General features: G+C 33.4%; 1 protein-coding gene across 1 annotated transcript in view; it reads right to left on the bottom strand.

Annotated features, from left to right (window-relative positions):
• Positions 1–21,751, bottom strand: part of eif2ak4 (eukaryotic translation initiation factor 2 alpha kinase 4) — a 48,366-nt gene that overhangs the window by 19,614 nt on the left and 7,001 nt on the right. The window contains exons 8-27 of the mRNA XM_079386577.1: positions 20,983–21,140; positions 19,624–20,159; positions 18,037–18,152; positions 16,961–17,115; positions 15,517–15,944; positions 15,367–15,436; positions 13,022–13,108; positions 12,819–12,941; positions 12,145–12,249; positions 11,823–11,886; positions 11,277–11,356; positions 10,813–10,914; positions 9,968–10,018; positions 9,294–9,530; positions 6,787–6,862; positions 4,502–4,623; positions 3,580–3,629; positions 2,462–2,630; positions 1,585–1,701; positions 29–94 (exon numbers count right to left, since the gene is read on the bottom strand). Of these exons, the coding sequence (XP_079242703.1) occupies positions 29–94; positions 1,585–1,701; positions 2,462–2,630; positions 3,580–3,629; positions 4,502–4,623; positions 6,787–6,862; positions 9,294–9,530; positions 9,968–10,018; positions 10,813–10,914; positions 11,277–11,356; positions 11,823–11,886; positions 12,145–12,249; positions 12,819–12,941; positions 13,022–13,108; positions 15,367–15,436; positions 15,517–15,944; positions 16,961–17,115; positions 18,037–18,152; positions 19,624–20,159; positions 20,983–21,140 (2,912 nt within the window). The remainder of the gene's footprint in view (positions 1–28; positions 95–1,584; positions 1,702–2,461; positions 2,631–3,579; positions 3,630–4,501; positions 4,624–6,786; positions 6,863–9,293; positions 9,531–9,967; positions 10,019–10,812; positions 10,915–11,276; positions 11,357–11,822; positions 11,887–12,144; positions 12,250–12,818; positions 12,942–13,021; positions 13,109–15,366; positions 15,437–15,516; positions 15,945–16,960; positions 17,116–18,036; positions 18,153–19,623; positions 20,160–20,982; positions 21,141–21,751) is intronic.

The raw sequence follows: 21,751 nt of genomic DNA on the forward strand, positions 1-21,751 counted from the left end.
ATGCTCTGGCTCTGAATAAGTGACTTACGCTGTTGTTGGACAAGGACAGGTTATAGAATTTGGCTTCCACTTCACGCTTCGTCAGTTTCTCGCTCTGCGTGTGAAGGTGAAAGACAGACAGAAATATATTCCAGGTTACGTAAGAGCAGAATGAACCCGCTGAACCTGAGCACTGCCGCTCACATCACTTTATCATTCTGTTCATGGTGTTCATTTATATTTGCATTGAAAACATGATCATTTCCACCATCTCTCTGTCTCTTGTTTAGTTTTGTGCCTTTCATTTCCACAGGTTTTCTCTGCTTCGTTTACATTAATTATCATCTAGAGAGTGCAATTAGGCACATCTGTAAAACTATTTTCACAGAAACTGCAGTTTTCAACCAAAACAAAAGCTCAAGGGTTATATGCCTGCAAGTTAAGAAATAAAGACTTAAGCAGTGTAAAGATAATCAAATAATGTGCTGAGATTTATATGCAATTGAAGTCAAGCATGCAAAACATGCATAAAGTACACACATTTGGATTATTTATACAGCGCATTTCCCACATGCTTTCAGTGTTTATAATACAAGCTGAATGACACAATAATATTAATAATAATAAATTAATAATAATAACTCTTATTTTTCATTCCTGTTCTGAATACTGTTAAATGTAAAGGACTTGTTGTGGAGTGACAGGAACTAAAATATATGTTTACGGCGTTTATAATGTTTGCAATTGTTTCATTTTATTTACCAGTATTTTGCATTATTTATTAAAGTAATAATAAAATGTTTAAATAAAGTGTTACGGTTTTCAGAAAATATGGTATATAAAATTATTAAAATCAGAATGTAAAATTAAAATAAATAATTTTTTTAACAAAAAAAATAACTTTTTTTTTAAATCATAATAATGTAAAATAAAAATATACACAATTTATAAATAAAACAATCAACTTTGCAAACTTTGTAAAAAAAGAATAATAAAAAATTAAAAATAAATAATTTAAATATTGACTTCTGTTGTTGTTTTTTCTCTCAATAATGCAATTTTGACCCTTTGCAACTTATTTTCCAATAAATATGTCACTTATGAAGAAATATTAATTTATTATTTTACAGTACAGTTGTTTTATGATAATAATACTGAAATAGTATTATCGTAATATGGTAATGTTCTGGAATTACTGTCTTAAGGGCAATGATATAATGATGATAATATTAATCATTTATAGTTATAATCATTATATTCAAATAGTTTGCCTCCCTAAAAACACCATTGAGAATGTAATATATATGTTATCATTGGTGTTTGCCATATTGTATTGTATTGGTGTGATGTATTTATGTGTACCGATGTGAGATGCAAAGCAATTTTTGGAGGAAATTCTAAAAATAAAAGTGGAAATTAAGAAACTGAACTGAAATAATGGAGTGAGACACTATCGCAACTAAAAAAGACTGAGTACGCTTTAAAGTCCAGGTGCAAAGACATTTGATTTGAGAAAAAAGGGTCATCATTTCGCGCTCAAAATGCACCAGATTGATGCATTTGACTTTAAATTGCAATAATGTAATATTAATTGATATTAATCACCATGGCGTCACACAGTATGTTGGAGGCCTGTGTGAGTTTGTCTTCTGGGACGCCGCTGTGCAGCAGAACGGCCTTCAGCAGACTCGTGTGGTTCAGGTGGATGGTGTAGTTTCTGTCCTGAAACAAACACGGCTCATCAGAACGTTATTAAACTGCATCCTCTCTCAAACAGCTGTACTTGTATTGATAATAACTAGGGCTGGGTTTTGACACTCATTCACAAGCTTGCGATTCGATTTGATTCAATATCGATTATATTGGATATATATATATAAATCACATAAACATGCCAAATTTTCTCAAGGAAAGAAATTCTCTTAACTCATGCTGTAAAATATAGTCAGTTGGTACTACATTACTATAATATTGAAGGTTAAAACAGAGTGATTTTTTAGGCTATACAAATTACACTTAATGAAGTTTTTATAATTAAATGAATATATTATAGGGTGCATATATTTAGCAAAATGCCCCACTCTAGTTTATTTTTCTAGCTGACTAATGAGTTTGTCGTCACCAAACAGGTAAATGTGACGTTATGTGACACTGTTACAAGCCGTTATATTGGCGTCTTTGTGTGGCTGAAACACTGATTGAGCGATTACACGAGACAGGATACAGATTGTAAAGTTGTACTCTTTCTATTAACATGCCTTCAGATGTTCATTCATGTTTATTTTGTGCTATAACTAGTATTAAAGCAGAGGAGATGAGGCGCTACAGAGATCTGTCACGTCACATTAAACGGCGCCAAAACAGCATTTATTGTTTGAATACTGCAATACAATGCACAGAATATGAAATCTGAGACTAATCGGTTAAAATCGAGATTTCTATATTTTTTACCTAATAATGAGGTGGTGAAGTGGTGTGTTACCTGCAGCGCGCTGAACTCCTGTACGACCTCAGAGACGGTGTAAATGGCCTCGGCGTCCGGCAGCAGACTGTTGCTGATGGGAATCACGATGTCGAAGGCACACTCCAGCAGCTCTCTGGGATGAGCTCGATCCAGCTTCCTCGGCCTGTAGACGCGCTCCATACTGTACCTGCAGAAACAAACATCGCATCAGGACAGCCGTATATATGCAGTGCACTATTCATTACAAATTAAACTCCATGTGCATTACTGGTTAAAAGTATTCATGTTTTTGAAAGAAGTCTCTTCTGCTCATCAGTGCTGCATTCATTTGATCAAAAATACAGTAAAAACAGTGAAATATTATTGCAATTTAAAACAGCTTAGTTTTCATGTGAATGTGTTAAAATATAATGTATTTCTGTGATCTGCAGCTGTATTTTCAGCATCATTACTGCAGTCTTCAGTGTCACATGATCTTCAGAAATCATTATAATATACTGATTTACTGCTCAACAAACATTTCTGATTATTATCAATGTTGAACACAGTTGTGCTGCACAATATTTTAGTGGAAACTGTGATGCATTTTATTTTTCAGGATTCACAGATGAATAGACAGTTAAAAAGAACAGCATTTATTTGAAATAGAAATCTTTTGTAACATTATAAATGTCTTTTCTGTCACTTTTGATCAATCTAAAGCGTCCTTGATGAATAAAAGCATTAATTTCTTTAAAAAATAATAATAATAAAAAGTACTGAACATGTATCATGGTTTCCACAAAAATATTGTGCAGCACAACTGTGTTCAACATTGATGATAATCAGAAATGTTTGTTGAGCAGTAAATCAGTATATTATAATGATTTCTGAAGATCATGTGACTCTGAAAATTCTGAAATAAATCAGATTTTACAATATATTCACACAGAAAACAGCTATTTGAAATTATAATAATATTTCATGTTTTTTTGCTTTGATCAAATAAATGCAGCCTTGCTGAGCAGAAGAGACTTATTTCTAAAACTTTTGACCAGTAGTGTATATCATAATGAGTCTACTATGAACTACAAACAACAGACCAAAATACAGGGACTACAGAAGTGCAGAAGCTGGGAAAGTAGTGCACAAAGTACCTTTTGAGATGTGAAATGTTGTTTCTGGCCACAAATCTGGCAAATGCCAGCTGATGAGAGACAATAAGAGAGAGAAACATGCTTTGAAACACAATTAAGACCATATTTATGCATATTACTTCATGTCTTCTTATTCTGACTTCAATCTATAGGATTCAAATATGTGACGATTCAGATCGGTTGAGATGCCAATACAACTGGAGTTTGTATGAATGTATCTCTGAGGTCTTTAGAAAGGTTTACGTGGTATTTTCTTTTCATCTTGCCTCTGTACGATGAATATTAAAATAGAGTTGATAAGCACAGCTCTGCTTTGTTTACAGCAGTAACCAAGGAAACACTGTATCATTGCTGTTCATAAGCGCCACCTGCTGGCAGAGAGTGAGTCTGCGTCTCATTCAGCTCTGCTTCGTTCAGATATGTTTTATGTAGAATAGTTTCACAAAACTAAAGTCAGACCATTCTGTTTTTGCTGCAAATTTTGAAATGATACAGTCTCTAATTTAGACTAAAAACTGGTCATGTTACATGCATGCAGCATCTTTGTTTGGATCGTGATTAAAATGCAGTGGTTGCCTCTCATTTTAAATGGAAAGAGCACAGACAAAGCTTTAGTTTGTTTATATGAAGAGATTTCTTTTATTTTTGTAACTTATTTATTTGATTTGGGGTTTGTTTTAATTTTAATTTCAAATTCACAAAGAAACGTGCAGCAATAGAATAATAAAAGGACACCGTTTCATTTACTGTATAATTTGTCTTCAATCTCATTTTGTTTAAAAAAATCGTGAGAAAATCGAATCGTGAAACCAAAATCATGAATCGAATCAAATTGTGAGTTGAGTGAATGGTTACATCCCTATTCGGACTCATTCATTAGTTTGGCACGAGGCGTGTGGAGAGCGGGAATGATTCATCTCACCCTCAGATCATACGGCAGAGAGACCAGCATGCCGCTGTGATCCATAAAACAAGCCGTCTCACATCCTTCATACAGACGTCTGTTCCTGGGCAAGAGCAGCGGCGTCTGCAGACGAACCGCACCTGAGACAGAGAAGAGAGAGAGAGAGAGAGACATGAACATCCATCACAACAACATAATTCATTTTAGTTCGTTCAGAAAGTTCCTTTCCATGAACAGAGATGCAAACAGGTAAGAGGGAAAAGGTGAGAACATTGTGTGGATCCGGGGCATGCTCCACACGGAATTTATTTTAAAGTTATTTGCATCTTTACATGCTCACTTGTAGTTACTTTAAGGTAAATTTAATGCAATATTGGCTGATTAGATGGCAATGCTGAGCTAAAACACAAAATGTTTTCCCTCTCTCTTCAGCGTTCACACATCTCTGACCTCAAATACATCAAATATTACCCTTTTTAAAGAGTTTTTGTAAAGAAAATACAATATAAAACTTATTGAATCAACCAGGGGTCAGTTGCATAAACTTAGCCACCCTGTTAAGACTGTCTTAAGAACTAGTTTAACCAACTAGCAGCTGCCAAGATCAGACTTAATAAGACCAATCTACCTTTTCATCACTGAATTAAAAAAAGTTATGACCAGTCTTGAAGGAAAAAAATTAGATGACTAACTTTTAAAGCAAATCTCATAGGTGACCACTTTTGAGCTCAAAACAGTGAGTTGTCACAAAGTTGAGGAGTTTACATCTACGCATAAAAAAGATATTAATTTATCGTTTGATTCACTACTTAGTAGTGTTCCCAGAAGTATATACTTTGTTGCTTAGTGAATCATAGATTAATGGATTCATTACTCCGCAGTGTTCCCAGAAAAGTAGATACTCTAAAGCAAAGTATTTAACTACTTTTGCAACCTACAAGCACATATTGTTTCTTTAAATAACCAGTGCTTTTTCTTGTAACATAGCAAACTATTTTTCCCAACAGGCTAGTTTAATTACTTTAAATTAACAGTAGCTTGGCAAGATTAGGTTTTAAAGTCTTTTCCAGCCATACATTGCTGCACAATCAAAAACAAACAAAACATCTGCAAATACGTCTTAACAGGATATTAGAGGACATTTCTTCTCTTCCCTTCAGCTCTACATTATATCAGCTTTATAATTCACCATGAACACAAACAATACCAGACATGTTTTCCTCTCACATTTATTGTGCTCATAAACACACAGCAGCAGCATTTCTTCACCTTTGACCCCTGAGCGACGGCAAACAGACAGGCATTTCCGTCACGTGTGCTGCATTTACACAAACAATAAAACCGCAAACACCTTCAGCAGAGACACAAACAGCATTAATCCTGCCAATAACACTCTTAATCAAAGACTTCTGAGATTGTAATGCAAAATAAATGATTAAAATAAACTAGGGCTGTCGATCAATGTACACATTATGTAATTAATTAGATTAAAGTTTTAATCACTTGAGAGCTCTATAATAAACACCATTGTACTAAATGCACATTTCTGGCCGTCTGTTGTATTATATTATAATTGTTATGTTTCAACTGTTGTTTTGTTATTATCATCATTCTGATTTATTTTTATAATTTTCCTGAATATACATTTTTGTGGGGAATACAAGTTCAAAATGAAAAAAAGTTAATGACCAAACATTAGTGCTGTCAAACGATTAATCACATCCAAAATAAAAGTTTTTGTTTACATAATATATGTATGCATACAGTGCATATTTATCATGAATATATAAATACACACACATGCATGTATATGTTATGAAAATATGTATATGTATTTACATGCATGTGTATATTCATGTCATTTATTTATTAATAAATATATTTAACATATATAACATTTTTCTTAGTAAAATACATGTATGTGTGTGTAATAAATATACGAAGTACACACATATATCATATACTTTTATTTTGAATGCAATTAATCGCGATTAATCGTTTGACAGCACATTTCTGCTCTTTGCATCAGGTTTTTTAAAGGGCCTTTTAGACAAAACAAGTAGTCTTTTAATTAAAGCACAACAGGCCATATTTTACTGTGATTTTGCTGTGGTCGAGGGGTCATTATAGAAGCAGAGCAGGCTGCTTTATAAGATGCTTTATTGCTTATATGTCTTGCAATATCACATGTTTAACGCAAATCGTAATTCCTGCTCAAGCATTGCCTGGCGAAGCAGAGGAACAGGAAGTACGTGAGATGAAACACGACCCAGAATGCATTTCTATCTTTCTGTGTGTCTCACCGTGTCGTCTGAAGATCCTGGTGACCGTCTCGTACACGTACTGCTGGAGTTTAGCAGTGCTGAAATTAAAACTGCCCTGCAGACAAACACAGAAACACAGTCACTGATGGAGCTCTTACAGGATGAGGATAAATAACGGCACAGTGCCACCTGCTGGTGAGAACACACTGCAAAACATTATTTTCTTAGTATTTTTGTCTTGTTTTCTAGTATAAATATCTAAACATTCTTCAATCAAGATGCATTTACTTGACAAGTAAACTGACTTAAGATATTATGTCTTGTTTTCTGAAAAAATTATCTTCAAAAATATCTGCTTGGGGTAAATATGGGCTAAGAAAACTAATCTTAATTCAAAATCTTAACAAGATTATTTTTCTTGCGCCATTGACAGATATTTTTGCTTGTTTTAAGGAAAATTTACAAAATTTAGATTTTTTTCTTTTTTTTTACAGAAAACAAGACATAATATCTTAAGTCATTTTACTTGTGCAGTAAATTCATCTTGATTCAAGAATTTTTAGATATTTATACTAGAAACCAAGACAAATATAGTAATAGTAAATTATATTAAATAGTAATAATTCTTTGCAGTGCAGCTCGTGCATCTGCTACCTCAACAGCTTTAATAAATGATTTCTGATTCAGTGTTAGTTTAGTTTCACTGAGATACTATAGTGTTTATTTCTATTTAGATTTATTTTTGTATTTTCTATTTTCATTTTAGTTGAAGTTTTAATCATTTCTGTTTTTGTCATTTGTTCGTTTTTGTTTTTAAGTATGTCTATATAGTTTTTTCTCTTTCAGTTTTTGTTTTAGTTATTTTAGTACATCAAGTTAAGCTAAATGAAAATGAGAAATGCTGCATTTCAGTTTAAGTTTATTTTATTTCATGACAGCTTCTTTTGGGCAATTTTCATTGTGAAACCCATACTTAAATTATTTTAAGCTCAATTTCTACTTTAAATTTTAAAAAATTACAATATTAAAAGGCACAATTTATTTCATTTATTTCTAAAATTGTAAAGTAGAAATTTTGAGCTTTAAGATATTTTAATTAATGTATTTCCTCTCTTTATTCTATAAGAAATAAATGTTTCTCTTCATAATTATTCTTTAGGGGTGTAACAATGCACTTATGTTTGTTATGATTCGATTTATGTATGATTTATGCATATTGTAATTTGTTTCGATACATGATACTTTAACAGTCAAAATAGAGTTGAAAGGGTGCATTTTAATTATTCCTTCTAATGCATACAATAAACAATTAACAAAAAGAAGTTAATTGACCAGAACAGAAATATTCAGGATTCTGCTTAGCTAAAAATACAGAATTCTGTTGCTAAATAAAATTTTAAAGTGTTAATATTATACTTGATTAAATAATGTATTTTATTTTTAATTTATTAATAATAATGAATATTATTAATTAAAATAACTAACATGGAAGCTTCTGGGTTTACCGCATTTGATGCGCACTTTGTATGTGTTGACCATTGAATAAAAGCCTAAATTTAATCTAAAATTAATAATAATACAGAATTATGTTTGACAAATATGCTTGCATCGTTTCCCTGACTAAAAAACATTTTAAAAGTTTTAAATGTTATATTTTATTAAATCATGTATATATCTTTTTTATTTAATGATAATAATTAATAAACATGGAAGCTCAAATATGTGAGTTTCTGGGTTTACCGCATTTGATGTGCTCTTTGTATGTGTTGACTGTTTATATGGGATTAAAAGGTTAAACTAAATCTAAAATTAATTAATAAATTAAAAAATAAGTCTAAACTTTCACGTTGGGCTGAATTATACACAATAAATATAGTCATTATCCATGAATTTTTGTATTTCGATATATTGTGACAACTATCATTCATTAAAATTTGCTCTAAAATGATTTTTCTTTTGCAGTGACATCACATAGGTCCTCAAATTCTATTGGATGATGTAAAACTCTTCCATCTTTATTTGACCCTCTAACTCTCTATTCTAATTCTATTCTTTAAAAAAATGCCCCTTTTAGACTTGCACTCTATTCATTTACTAACTGCATGTTTATTTTTATTTATTTATTTAACAGGGACAGTGCTCGTTAATCAACAGTAAAATACTGTAAATTTGTAAAAACTAAATAAATAAATCTTTTTATATTCTATTTGTTTTCTTTTTATTGTACAAGTAAAGCAAAAAAGGCCTCTAACTTAAGCTTGCTCTATTCTTTTTCTATTCTATCCGTTTTCTTTTTATTTATTAAATAAATAAATAAATAAAAACTTGCTATTTGTACTGCGTTAAGCTAAGTGAGACTTGTTACAGTACTTGCATATCATTGCTCTTTTGTTGATTCTGATTGCTTCTGTTGTCATCATTTGTAAGTCGCTTTGGATAAAAGCATCTGCTAAATGACTAAATGTAAATGCAATGTAAATCCAGTAGGACACAGGACAAAAGTGCATTTTATATGTTCTGTGAATCCTGGAGATTGTTTTGAGTACCTTGTGAATGTCGATGTCGTAGGTGAAGTCGGTGACGGGCGAGATGTTCTGGGAGAAGAGCTGGTTGACCATGGTGCGGTAGGCCTTGCCGTTGACGTTGGCCATGGTGTGCTGCAGGACCTCGTGAAGCTCGGACTCCTCCATCTGCGGCGGAGGGAGCAGATCGCTCTTCAGAAGCTCCACCGCCGTCGGTCGCAGCGCCTGATCGTGATTCAACAGCCAGCGGATCACCTTCCTCTGCAGGGAATCATGGGAAATATGAGGATCCATGTCAAAGAGAACACAAATGTGATGCAATCTAGGAAAACCCCCAACACATGGAGAAATTTGACCTTTTTTAGGTTTTGATAGCATATGTGACCCTGGACCACAAAACCAGTCATAAGGGTCAATTTTTTACAATTAAGATTTATGCATCATCTGCATAAATCATCTTTCCATTGATGTATGGTTTGTTATGATAGGACGATATTTGGCTGAGATACAGCTATTAGAAAATCTGGAATCTGAGGGAGCAAAAAAATCTAAATATTGAGAAAATCTCCTATATATTGGAGATATTGTCCTCTCATAACAAACCATACATCAATGGAAAGCTATTTATAGTATAAAGTATTATGGTTTTGTGGTCCAGGGTCACATATGTGGATGTTTCAAACGTGTGTGATGCTTACCTGCGTTTCACTCTCGTTCTCGTTAAAGTCTTCAGGGAAATTAATCGACTCCTGCAGAACAAACAGAGATGCGTGAGGAACGAGTTATTAGACGACATTTGCAAAAAACATTTGTTTTTTTTTAGATCATAGTGACACTGCATGGAAAATGTATACACTACCAATCAAAAGTATGGAATTATTTAAATTTTATCAATATTTTTCAATAATAAGTCTCTTCTACTCAGCAAGGCTGCATTTACTTGATTAGAAATGCAGTATAAACAATGAAATATATTGTTTCAATGTAAAACAGCTGTTTTCTGTGTGAATATGTGTTAAAGTGTAATTTATTTCTGTGATGTGCAGCTGTATTTTCAGCATCATTACTGCAGTCTTCAGTGTCACATGATCTTCAGAAATCATAATAATATACTGATTTACTGCTCAACAAACATTTCTGATTATTATCAATGCTGAACACAGTTGTGCTGCACAATATTTTTCTGGAAATCATTACATTACCATGTTTCCCACAAGTTTAGGAAAATATACATAAAAAAAAAGTACTTTTACTTTGTTTTACAAAGTTTTGCTTTGCTTTTGAACTTTCTATTCATCTGTGAATCCTGAACAATAAAATGCATCACAGTTTCTACAAAAATATTCAGCAGTATGTTTGCAAAGAATTAATTTGTACAGTGTCATTAGAGCGTAAAACTCAAAAATGTTCATGAAGGATTCACAGGGAAACATGAAGACTGGAGACATCAAGAAGCACTAGTCCTGAGACACAGTGTGAAATAATATCAGTCTAATAAATGTGTTTGTAACAGATGTGTGCTTTGGTGTTTGATGGGACTCACTTTCCTGAGCTGACTGAGCACAAATATGCGTTCAGACGCTGTTCTCATGGGTCTGTAGGACATCTCGAACAAGATGATGCCCAGACTGAACAGATCCACCTTCTACAGAGACACAAACACCAGGGTTATTATTGTTAACTAAAACCATTGAAACATTTTACTTGAAATAAAATAAAATGTAACATATATGTTATTTCAGCTAGTTGCCAAGGCAACATTTCCCTCTTTTATTTAAATGATGTACTGAGATAATTCAAACTTAAATCAATAAAAAAATCAAAATTAAAAACTACATAGACATATATATATAAAAACAAAAAGACAAAAATGCACAATAAAAATTGTAACTAAAATTAAAATGAAAACAGAAAATGATACTAAAATGATACAAGAATAACACTGAAGCACACAAACACCATCAGTAACGGAAAACATTATATCTGTGGATAAAGGTTGTCTAATACCTGGTTATAAGTGGCTTTAGTGTTCCCTTGAACCTCCGGACCGACATAAAGAGCCGTACCAACCATACCAGTCATGTTATCTGCAAAATCAAGTTAAAATAAATAAATAATAATAATATATATGCGTACAACAACAAAAATTATTTACATTTATTTATATTTATATATATATATATATATATATATATATATATATATATATATATATATATATATATATATATATATATATATATATATATATATATATATAGTTATTTTTATTTTTTTTCAAATATGCTGAAAATTTGTATTTCTTCAGGGGCACAATAAAAATGTGTTTTTCCTTGTACTATTACATATCAATACCACATACAGTTTATTGTGTAACCAAAATACCAATAAAAATAGGGGGGGAAATAAATAAATAAAAAACATACTTTTAATTATAAACAAGCATGAAATACACTGGGACTTTTATTTTGACATGCCCATGCTTTACTATTGCTGCTATTCAAAAACATGAGAGAAAAAATCTGATCCGAGTAATTGATCAGGGTTTTTCACCTGTTGTATCTGGTTTTGGGACAAACCCTGAGTTGCTTTCCTCCACCTCTAGTTTACCTGCAGCCTGAAACACATGAAACTTGGCACATTAAACCAGAGGACCAAACAGCATTATGAAATAGACAAGTTAAGTTTGCCTATCAGAAATACTTCTAATTAATTTCATGAAGAATGCATTTTCTGAACATGCATTTGTCCAGTGCTCGCATAAAGGATCAAAACTGCTTCTATGTGTCAATCTACGGCACACATGCAGTTATTTATTAACACATGGATGCAATGCTCTTGTGTGCATAAAACATGCATAAAGCACATGCAGTACCACATTAGCGGGGTGATCCGTCGCCAGGCCGAAGTCTCCGATCTTCACCTGATCCTGAGAATCCAGGAAGATATTGACAGGCTTCAGGTCTCTGTGGATCATTCCCTGTTAATAGAGACATTATGCCATAGTCATTTCTCATAAGCTGATAACTTTTTATTTATGCAGACCTTTCAATTTAAAATTAAGTGAAGAAGAAAGGAACAAAGGCTAATAATAAAACATTTAAAAAGTTAAATAAATAAATACATTTAAAAATAAATACATTGAAAAAAATCATAATTCAAATAAAAATATTTAAAAAATGTAAAACGTATGAAAGATGTTTGGACTAAATAATAAAAAAATAAACTAGAAAATGTAATTAATTTTTTTTTAAATATTCAAACATTTTCATTTAAAACTAAAAAAAAAAAGTTATCAGATTTTTGGAATAAGCAAAAAATAATAATTTAACTTATAATGTAAAAATTTCAAACATTTTAAATGTAAAAATGTAAAAATAAAAAAGGCATCAGAGATGTTTGGAATAAATAATAATAACAATAAATAAATACAATTTGATTTAATAATTAAAAATTGAATAAAAAAAAAAAAAAAAAGGTCAAACATCTAAAATTGAAAAATGGCTTGATATACTTTAATTTTCCTCATGTGTTTCCGAGTTAGTTCACCTGTTCATGGATGTACGACAGACCGTCCAGAATCTCCCTGAAGAGCCTCCAGAGGCGGCTGACGTCCTGATGCAAGCCCTGATCGATCGTGTCTCTTAAAGTGCTTTTTTCACAGTATTCCATCTGAAGAGACAGAAAAGACACTTAAACACGCCTCAGCTGCAGCCCAGCCTCTCACTGAGCATCGGTGTTCATGAACGCACCTGTATGTACAGGTAATGTGCTATCAGCAGCGGCTCCGAGTCTGAGCTCTCCAGCGTATCTGCTGCTTTCCTGCTGCTGCGCTCCTCCTGCAGACAAACAACTCTGCTGTTCACAAGGCAATATAATCCCATACCTCTGTGATTTAGAAACTAAATCTAATAACGTTTCATTAGTCATATTCCAGATCAACACTTGCTGGACTGAAGCAGCTCAGCTTTACTTGATTCTCCAATCAATTATTTTTTTAGAAAAATCAGTGCATCTCAAATCTGATCATCAGGATCTTGAGAAATATATGTTGCTTCCTCATTACTATGCTATACATTTAAAAGAAATGTCTTTTAATTTTATAGTACATATTTATATATAAATATATGTACTTGTTTTTCATGAATGTACTTTCCAACAATACAGAGAGCAACGTATAACATTTTACCAGATTTAGTCCTACACTTTTATTTGTTCCCCCCTAAATAATGTTTTTTTTTTTTCACTAAATGTTTAGATTTGATCAAATTATTGTGCACTCATAATTTTTCTATAGTAACTTTTGCTACTGAATTATCCACTAACCTCGTTTCTAATAGTATTTTTGTCATAGATTATGATTATATGTGTTTTCATTTGTTGTTGACTATATTTAGCAGATTGTGTTTGACACACAAAAGAGTGATGATCAGGTCACCACACTAAGATATAGAAATTCTACACTAATTTAAAAAAAATTTACATTAAAAAACTGCACTGGTATCGGATCGATATCGGTTTCAGCCGATACTCAGAATTTTTGGTATCAGATCGAGATCGGTTCTGAAAGAGTGGTATAGAGCCACCCCTAGTTTATATCATCAGCATTAGATACTGGTTTTAATAAATGAGCAAATTATGGACTAAATTTTATACATCAGCTTATTTGCAAAGACCATTTCAAGACATTTGAACTACTGTAAGAAGAATTTAAGTTACCAAAAACTAATTTTTACAGATATTCTTACAAAACACAAAGAGTGGAAGAATATCATTAATCCAAATGAAATAGAGAAGTTTGTCATTTCAGTCTTCACCATTTGAAATTAGAAATTATGTGTAATTTGTAACTAACTGCATGATTTTTACTGTACATTTCTGCCATAGTCACCACTAATAACCTACTCCTAAATATAATGTAGAAATGTTCTTAAGAGATGTATTTAGCCGATACTTATCGACAGCTGTCTAAAGGGTGCCATCAAAATAATCAAACTAATATTACAATAAAAATAGTTCAAAGCAAATGTGTCATATTACACATTTATCTGATCTCATCTTATGGCTGTTTGAGAAATAAATAAATATTATTATTATTACTATACTTATAAGTGGTCTTTGTCTGCTTTAAGTAAAGTAACAAGTAATGTGGCAAAATATGAGACTTCTAATACATTATAACTATGAGAAATATAATCCATTGTAATTTAAGAGGATGCAAAGTGTTCATTGTGTTATAAATCATCATACTCTTGAAAGCTATAACCACAAATAAGTAAATATTATAATACATTAAAACTGTTGTGAATATTAATGAGATGATACAACATATTATAATGCCTTAAGGATACCCTTATAATGTATTATAAACACAGGCTTCATAGAAAGTGTTACCAAAATAACTTATTCCCTTAGACTCCAGATGAATGTCTGAGTCCAATCTTAAGAATAATACATAATAATAGCTAACTGACTATATATAGTGGGCTGGATTATATATGCAACTACATACATGTGTACAAAGCACCTCTCTTCCTGTATTTTTGTAAATCTTTTTAGATATATGCACCCCTATTGACCATCTCTGATGTATAACTTTTATAGCATGATAAAAAAAAAAAAAAAAAAGTTAAAAAAAAAAAAGTTATTTGTAAATTGAAAAAATTTTAAATTTAAAAAATATTTTTTATTTTCTTTGCAGATGCATATGTAAATTATATTCGGGTTTTTACTTTATAATATTATATAATATAATGCAATTATAATATATATATTTATTATAATACAATATAGTATAATATAATATAATAAGATTTAGCCTTATATGTGAAAACATTCATATAATGCAGTTCAAAATTAATTTTATTTTCTATGCAGATGCATATCTAAATTATATTCAAGCTTTTACTTTATAATATAAAATAATATAACATAATATAACAATTAAAAACTAGCCTTATATGTTAAAAATATCATATAGCATTATATAATGCAGTTTTAAATTATTTTTATTTAGTATGCAGATGCATAGCTAAATAATACATTTTCAAAAAAACTTTACTTAATATGTAATTTAACAACTGCAGAAGGGCCTGACCTGCAGCAAACTGTCTCTGCTGGTGTCTCCGTCGAATATAATGTCGCTCTCCGAGTCGCTGTCAGGAGGGCTGTGTGAAAACACAGAAGCAGGTCAGAGATGCACTAATTCATCATAATCTCATACAGCATCTCAACAGCAGAATCTCACAGGAAGGAGGGACAGAAGACGTCCTCCTCTTCATCGTCCTCCTCATCATCGGTGGAGTCGGCAGCGCTGCATTTGGCGCTGGACGATCTCTCCAGCGAGGTGCTCCACTCCACTGAGCTAGCGAGGGCCGGCGGAGGCGCGTCGTCCTCGATGTTGTCCATCAGTCCCAGTTCGTTCCGGTGCTCTGGAGCCGGGGGCTGCTGCAGTCGCTCGGGGGTGCTGAGCGTCTCGGAGCTGTCGCTGGTCACGGCTCCGGTCACTGGCGTCTCGTGCCGCTCGATCCAAGCGTTATAATAACGCACAATGTTCTCGTGATTGAGTCGCGACAGCAGCGTCACCTCGCCTTTGATCCGCCGGAACTGTCTGCTGGCCGGGTTCACCTGGATCCGCTTGACCGCGTAATAACAGCCGTCCAGCTTATTCTGGACCTGAGCGGGACAAACACAATCAGATTCCAGATTTTCAAATAGTTGTATCTCAGACAAATATTGTCCTATCATAACAAACCATACATCAATGGAAAGCTTATTTATTCAGCTTTAGATGATGTATAAATCTCAATTTCCATAAATTGAAGCTTAAGACTGGTTTTGTGGTCCAGGGTCACATATGAGCACTTATAAACCAACTAAAGAGAAACATTCAGGTCTCCCGAATTTTACTTTAGGATATTTATTTAAAAATAATATAGTAATATAATATTTTTATTAAAAATAAAATAAAATTTTATATTTTTTCTTTGCAGAAGAATAACTAAATTATAAAAAAAATAAAATGTTTTACTTTTTTTACTATTTTCTATGCAGCTGCATAACTAAACTATAAATTATATTATCCAATTTTAATATATCAATATAATATACAATACAACATAATACTTCTCATAATAATAATACTAATTAGCATATTCTAATATAATATAAGTAACAAAAATAATATTTAGCCTTATACACTTATAAAATGTATAATATCACAGTTCAAAATTGTTTTTATTTTATATGCAGATGCATCACTAATCTATAAATTACATTATAAATTATATTATTAAATATTCATTTTTTACTTTAAGTATCATAATAATAATATTCAGCCTTATATTTAAAAGATTTATAATATCGCAGTTGAAATGTATTTTTCTTTTCTATGCGGATGCACACTCCTACAAAACCCCAGTCGTAAAGATTCTTCCCAAACAGAGCTATTCAAATCATCTTCTGAAAAAAGCTGTAGTTTTCATTTAACAATATATATTGCAGAAAATCAAATATAATTTTTTTTCCAGTATCGTGCAGCTCTAATATTGTCACTGAATACATTGCATGCTCCGAGGCCGGTTTCTCACGTCTCACAGATGATCGCAGGATGTACGAAACAAGCACAGAATTAATATGTGTATTATTAACGAATCTGAGTCTGTTAAACAGAGAGATAAAAGACATCTGACCTTTATAACAGCCCCGAACGCTCCCTTCCCCAGCAGCTGCAGCTCGGAGAACTCGTTGTAGTAGCGCGAGAACTGCTTCTGCACCTCCGTACTGAAGGGGGCGCTGAGGAGGTGACTGCGCGGGACGACCGTGGAGGCGAAATCAACACCCGTGTCTGAGGAGCAAACACACACAGAGCTTGTTACAGAGACGTGGCATGCAGAGGCATCAGGGCTGTCCAAACAAATTTGAATTTCGAATATTCGTTGAATTTAAAATAAAAATCCACATTCGAATGCAAAAATGTTGCGTCAGGCAGCCTTATCATTAGTGCACGAGATGCGACGTTGATGTAGGTGTCGTTGCATTTTAATGTTTTTCATAGCTTATCCAGGTGAAGCCACTGGATGTGGCGCTGCTATGTTGTTCATTCAAAATATTGCACAAAAAGAGAACATCAATGCAGAGATGATGTTGTTTACATCAAAACTGAACCCAAGCCGTTCACACAGAACACATATTTATCACATTTTCTAGGACATCTATCGCTGTTGCACTCGCGTCTCGCACAAGAGAGCTGCATGTTTAGAAAGCAAATTAAATTAATGTAAGTTCAACTTTTTAAAAACATGTCTCGAGACTTTACGGTGTTTTTTTCCGCATCCCACTGCATCTGCATGTTGCAGTGTCCACGATAACAGTATCCTGATAGAGCGCATTACCGGCACATGTCTAGTCGTATTAAAAATATTTTATGGCATGACACCCATATCTGCTACTTAAGTAAAAAGACAGGTTTTAATGCTTAGTTAATAGATCACACTATTAGGCTACTTTGCCCACCGCTCATTGTAGATCAACTAACATAATCTATAACGATGCAAAATGCATTTACTTACACATATTTGAGAATCGAGATATTTCATGATATAGTTAACACATTTGGGAATATTTCTAATAAATAAAACATAAGCCTATATCAGTTATCCTCATTTATATTTATGGCTGCTGTGTGTCACATGACAAGCATGACAAGCAACCCCAAATAATGAGTGCATGGTGTTATGGGTCACGTGTGTTTGTGTGCGTGTTTCACCCTCCGGACTGGACTCCGGACACGAAGCGACGCTCTTGGGAGACGGAGGATGCAGGAACACATGATCCAGAAGCTGGTGAGCATGCCAGCGATCAGCATCATTCAGACACACACACCTGCACAAACACACACAGAATAAACACACAACCTGTTACTGCACAAAACTAGTCTGGGGTTCCCCAAACTGGGGTTTCTGAGATGATGACCAGCTAATAATTAGTTAAACCATAAAAAAAGTCTAATTAAAATCAAAAGAATACATGTCAGGGAACCATTCATCAACATCAGAGAACCGTGAGGTTCATTAGGGAACTGGATGCTATTAATTAAATTCTAAAAAATGTAAATATATAATAAAAAAAAATAAATAAATAAAAACACTTACTAAAATGATTAAAAACAAAAGAAAAACATAAGAATGTAATATTAAACTATTAAACAAAACAATTTCAAAAAATGTCAAATTACACTAAATAAATAATTTGAAAATAAAAGAATAAAAAAACTAAGATTTTTAAAAACATTAGAATGAAAAAAGTAAATAATTTAAAAAAGAAAATCATCAAAATTAAAACATTTCTAAAACTGAATAAAATAAAACTGTGAATTTAAAATGATTAATTAAAAAAAAAAGAATCAAAATAAAAAACAACATTTATTAAAAACATAAGAATGTAATATAAAATGTAATAAAAAAGAAAACTGACAAAGAACAAATTTTGACATGAATAAATAAAAAAACTACCAAAAAGATGAAATATTTTAATTGTTTACTTGCATGTCATGTGACATTAACCGACATCAGAGAAGTGTAAACATGAATGTGTTCAAGTAAATATCAGAGCTCAGTGAGGTTGAGGAATCCCTACACTATCAGTCGTGGATATTAGTGATCATACACACACACACACACACACACACTCTCACACAAACACACACACTCACACAAACACACACACTCACACTCACTCTCACTCTCACACTCTCACACGTTTGTTTTTGTGAAAAGTGGGTTCATCCCATAGGCGTAATGGTTTTTATACTGTACAAACTGTGTGTGCTATTGCCCTACACCTAAACTGAGTCCTCACAGGAGACTACTATTTCTACTTTCCCCCCCAAAAAACCTCACTCTGTATGATTTATAAGCGTTTTGAAAAAAGGGAACATGGGTCAATGTCCTGAAAAGTCACCTTCACCTTGTAATACCTGTGTCATTATACAAATCTATGTCCTCATTTGTCACAAAAACGCACGCACACACGCACACACGCACACACACACACACACACACTCTAATGGATAGAGAGTCAGACTTGTATCCCGAAGGTTGTGGTTTCGAGTCTCGGGTCCGGCAGGGATTGTAGTGGGGGGAGCGAATAACAAGCAGTCTCTCCACCCTCAATACCACGACTGAGGTGAGACCCTTGAGCAAGAACCAAACCCCCAACTGCTCCCCGGGCGCCATTGGCTGCTCACTGCTCTGGGTGTATGTGCACTTGGATGGGTTAAATGCAGAGCACAAATTCCGAGTATGGGCCACACACCACTTCCCTTGCCTCCCCTCACACACACACACACACTCACTTGTTGAGGAAGTCGTGGAGGTCTGCTGGCAGGTTCTCCGGCAGCGTTACAGGAAACTCCTTGACCTCGTGACCCTGAGCGAGTGCCAGCAGCAGAAGCCCCAGACTCCAGACGTCTCCCTTCTTCCCGGAGCGCGAGGGCAGCGCGTCCTCGCTGAAGCGCACATGACTCTGCTCAAAGATGTCCTGCTTACAGACGTCTGCCAGACGCTTGGCCAGACTGTAGTCTGCCAGCCTCACATCTCCCCGAGCGTCCAGCAGCACGCAGGACGGCTTCAGCTGCTTGTGCACTACTGAGTTAGCGTGCAGATAGTCGAGGGCGCTCACCAGCTGGACAGCGTGTCGTCGCAGCTGATCGATGGGCACCGGAGTGCCGCCGGACAGCAGCTGAGACAGACTGGAGCCGGGAACATGTTCGGCCAGCAGATCCACCACCAGACAGTCTTCTCGCTCGATGCAGCTCAGAGCCTGATAGTGCACCAGATGAGGATGACTGAGCTTCAGCAGAGAGTTCAGCTCGCTCTCCGCGCCCTGGATCTGAGAGAAAACAGCAAATGAGTGAGATGTGGAGCACAGAGATGCAAACAGGTAAGGAGCGAAAAAAGGTGACAACATTGCACGCATCGGAGCATGCTTTACGCGGAATTTCTTTTAAAGACATTTGCTTCACATGCTCATTTGTAGTTACTTTAAGGTATTTTTTATATTTTTTATTACCTTGTATGTCCAAAATTTTATTTTTTCACAAAAACAAACAAACTTTTTAAAATCTTGTTGCAACATTTCACAAAAATCAAGATTGAATACATTTGGTCAAATCCCATGTTATAAAAGATGAAGTGCTATGCAGGCTATTTAAGACAATATTGGCTGATTAGACGGTAATGCTAAGCTAAAATGCAAAATTATGCAATTATCATGCATCTTGTCAGTAAAGCCGGTTCTGTGATTAGTAGTAAATCTCCATCACCTGCTTTCAGATGGAGCAGCATTTACTACACAGAGCCGTAATTCACTGACAAGCTACGCAAAACCATGTTCATAATCGCAGCCGATATCATCAATATTATGAAATCATTCTGTGATAATGACAGCTGTTTGCGTAGCTTCTCAGTGAACTACGGCTCTGTGTAGTAAATGCTGCTCCATCTGAAAGCACGTGAAAATGCCACATTTATTAATGTTTTACTCCAAACTCACTTCATAACGTCAGCCGAGTGTTTGAAATAAATCCTTCTGTGATAAAGGCATTGCATTATTATATACTTTATTATAAGTAAAATTATAATAAGAACTCATATAAAACTAAACTTTTATATCAGATACTTAAAACTCAGCTATGATTTGTTGATTTCTCTACCTGTTTTTTGCATTTCTCTATTTTCTCTCTCTCCTGGCTGGTGAAGAACTTTCCGATTGTCTTGTTCCAGCGAAGAATCCACTCGTAGACGACGGCAAAATCTCCAGAGGTGGAGTTGAATGCATAATACACACTGCGGCTCAATCGCTCGCTCTCACCTGAGACACAGAGAGAGAGATCAGCATCCAAACTCCATCCAGATCCAATAAACTAGTCCAGGGCTTCCCAAACAGGGTTTTGAGAGTTGATGAACAGCTCATGATTAACTTAATCATTAAAAAAAAAAGAAAAAAAATTATATTAAAACATTTTTTAAATATAAATAAAAAAAATAAAAAAAAATACAAAATATCAACAAATCAAACTATTAACATTTTTACAAAATAAGAATGAAAAATTTAGTAAATTTAAAAATCAAAATGAAATAAACTGAAAAAAACTAAATGAAAGTTTATAAAGCAGAATAAAATAAAAAAAAAAAGATTTATTGATAAATTGTTTTAAAATAAAAGAATAATAAAATAAAATCAAACACTAAAATAATTAAAAACATAAGAATGTATTATTTATTGAATAAAAAGTTGAAATTAAACAATTTCTAAAATAAAACAATAAATGTAAAATTACTAAAATAATTCCTAAAAAGAACCAAAATAAAACACTTTGTAAAATTATATAACATAAGAATGTTTTATGATAAATCAATTTAAAAAGAAAAACATAAATATTAATAAAAACATGATTTTAATAAAATAAAAATGTTACAAAA

Source organism: Barbus barbus, assembly GCF_936440315.1.
Source record: "Barbus barbus genome assembly, chromosome: 30".
Classification (NCBI taxonomy): Eukaryota; Metazoa; Chordata; class Actinopteri; order Cypriniformes; family Cyprinidae; genus Barbus; species Barbus barbus.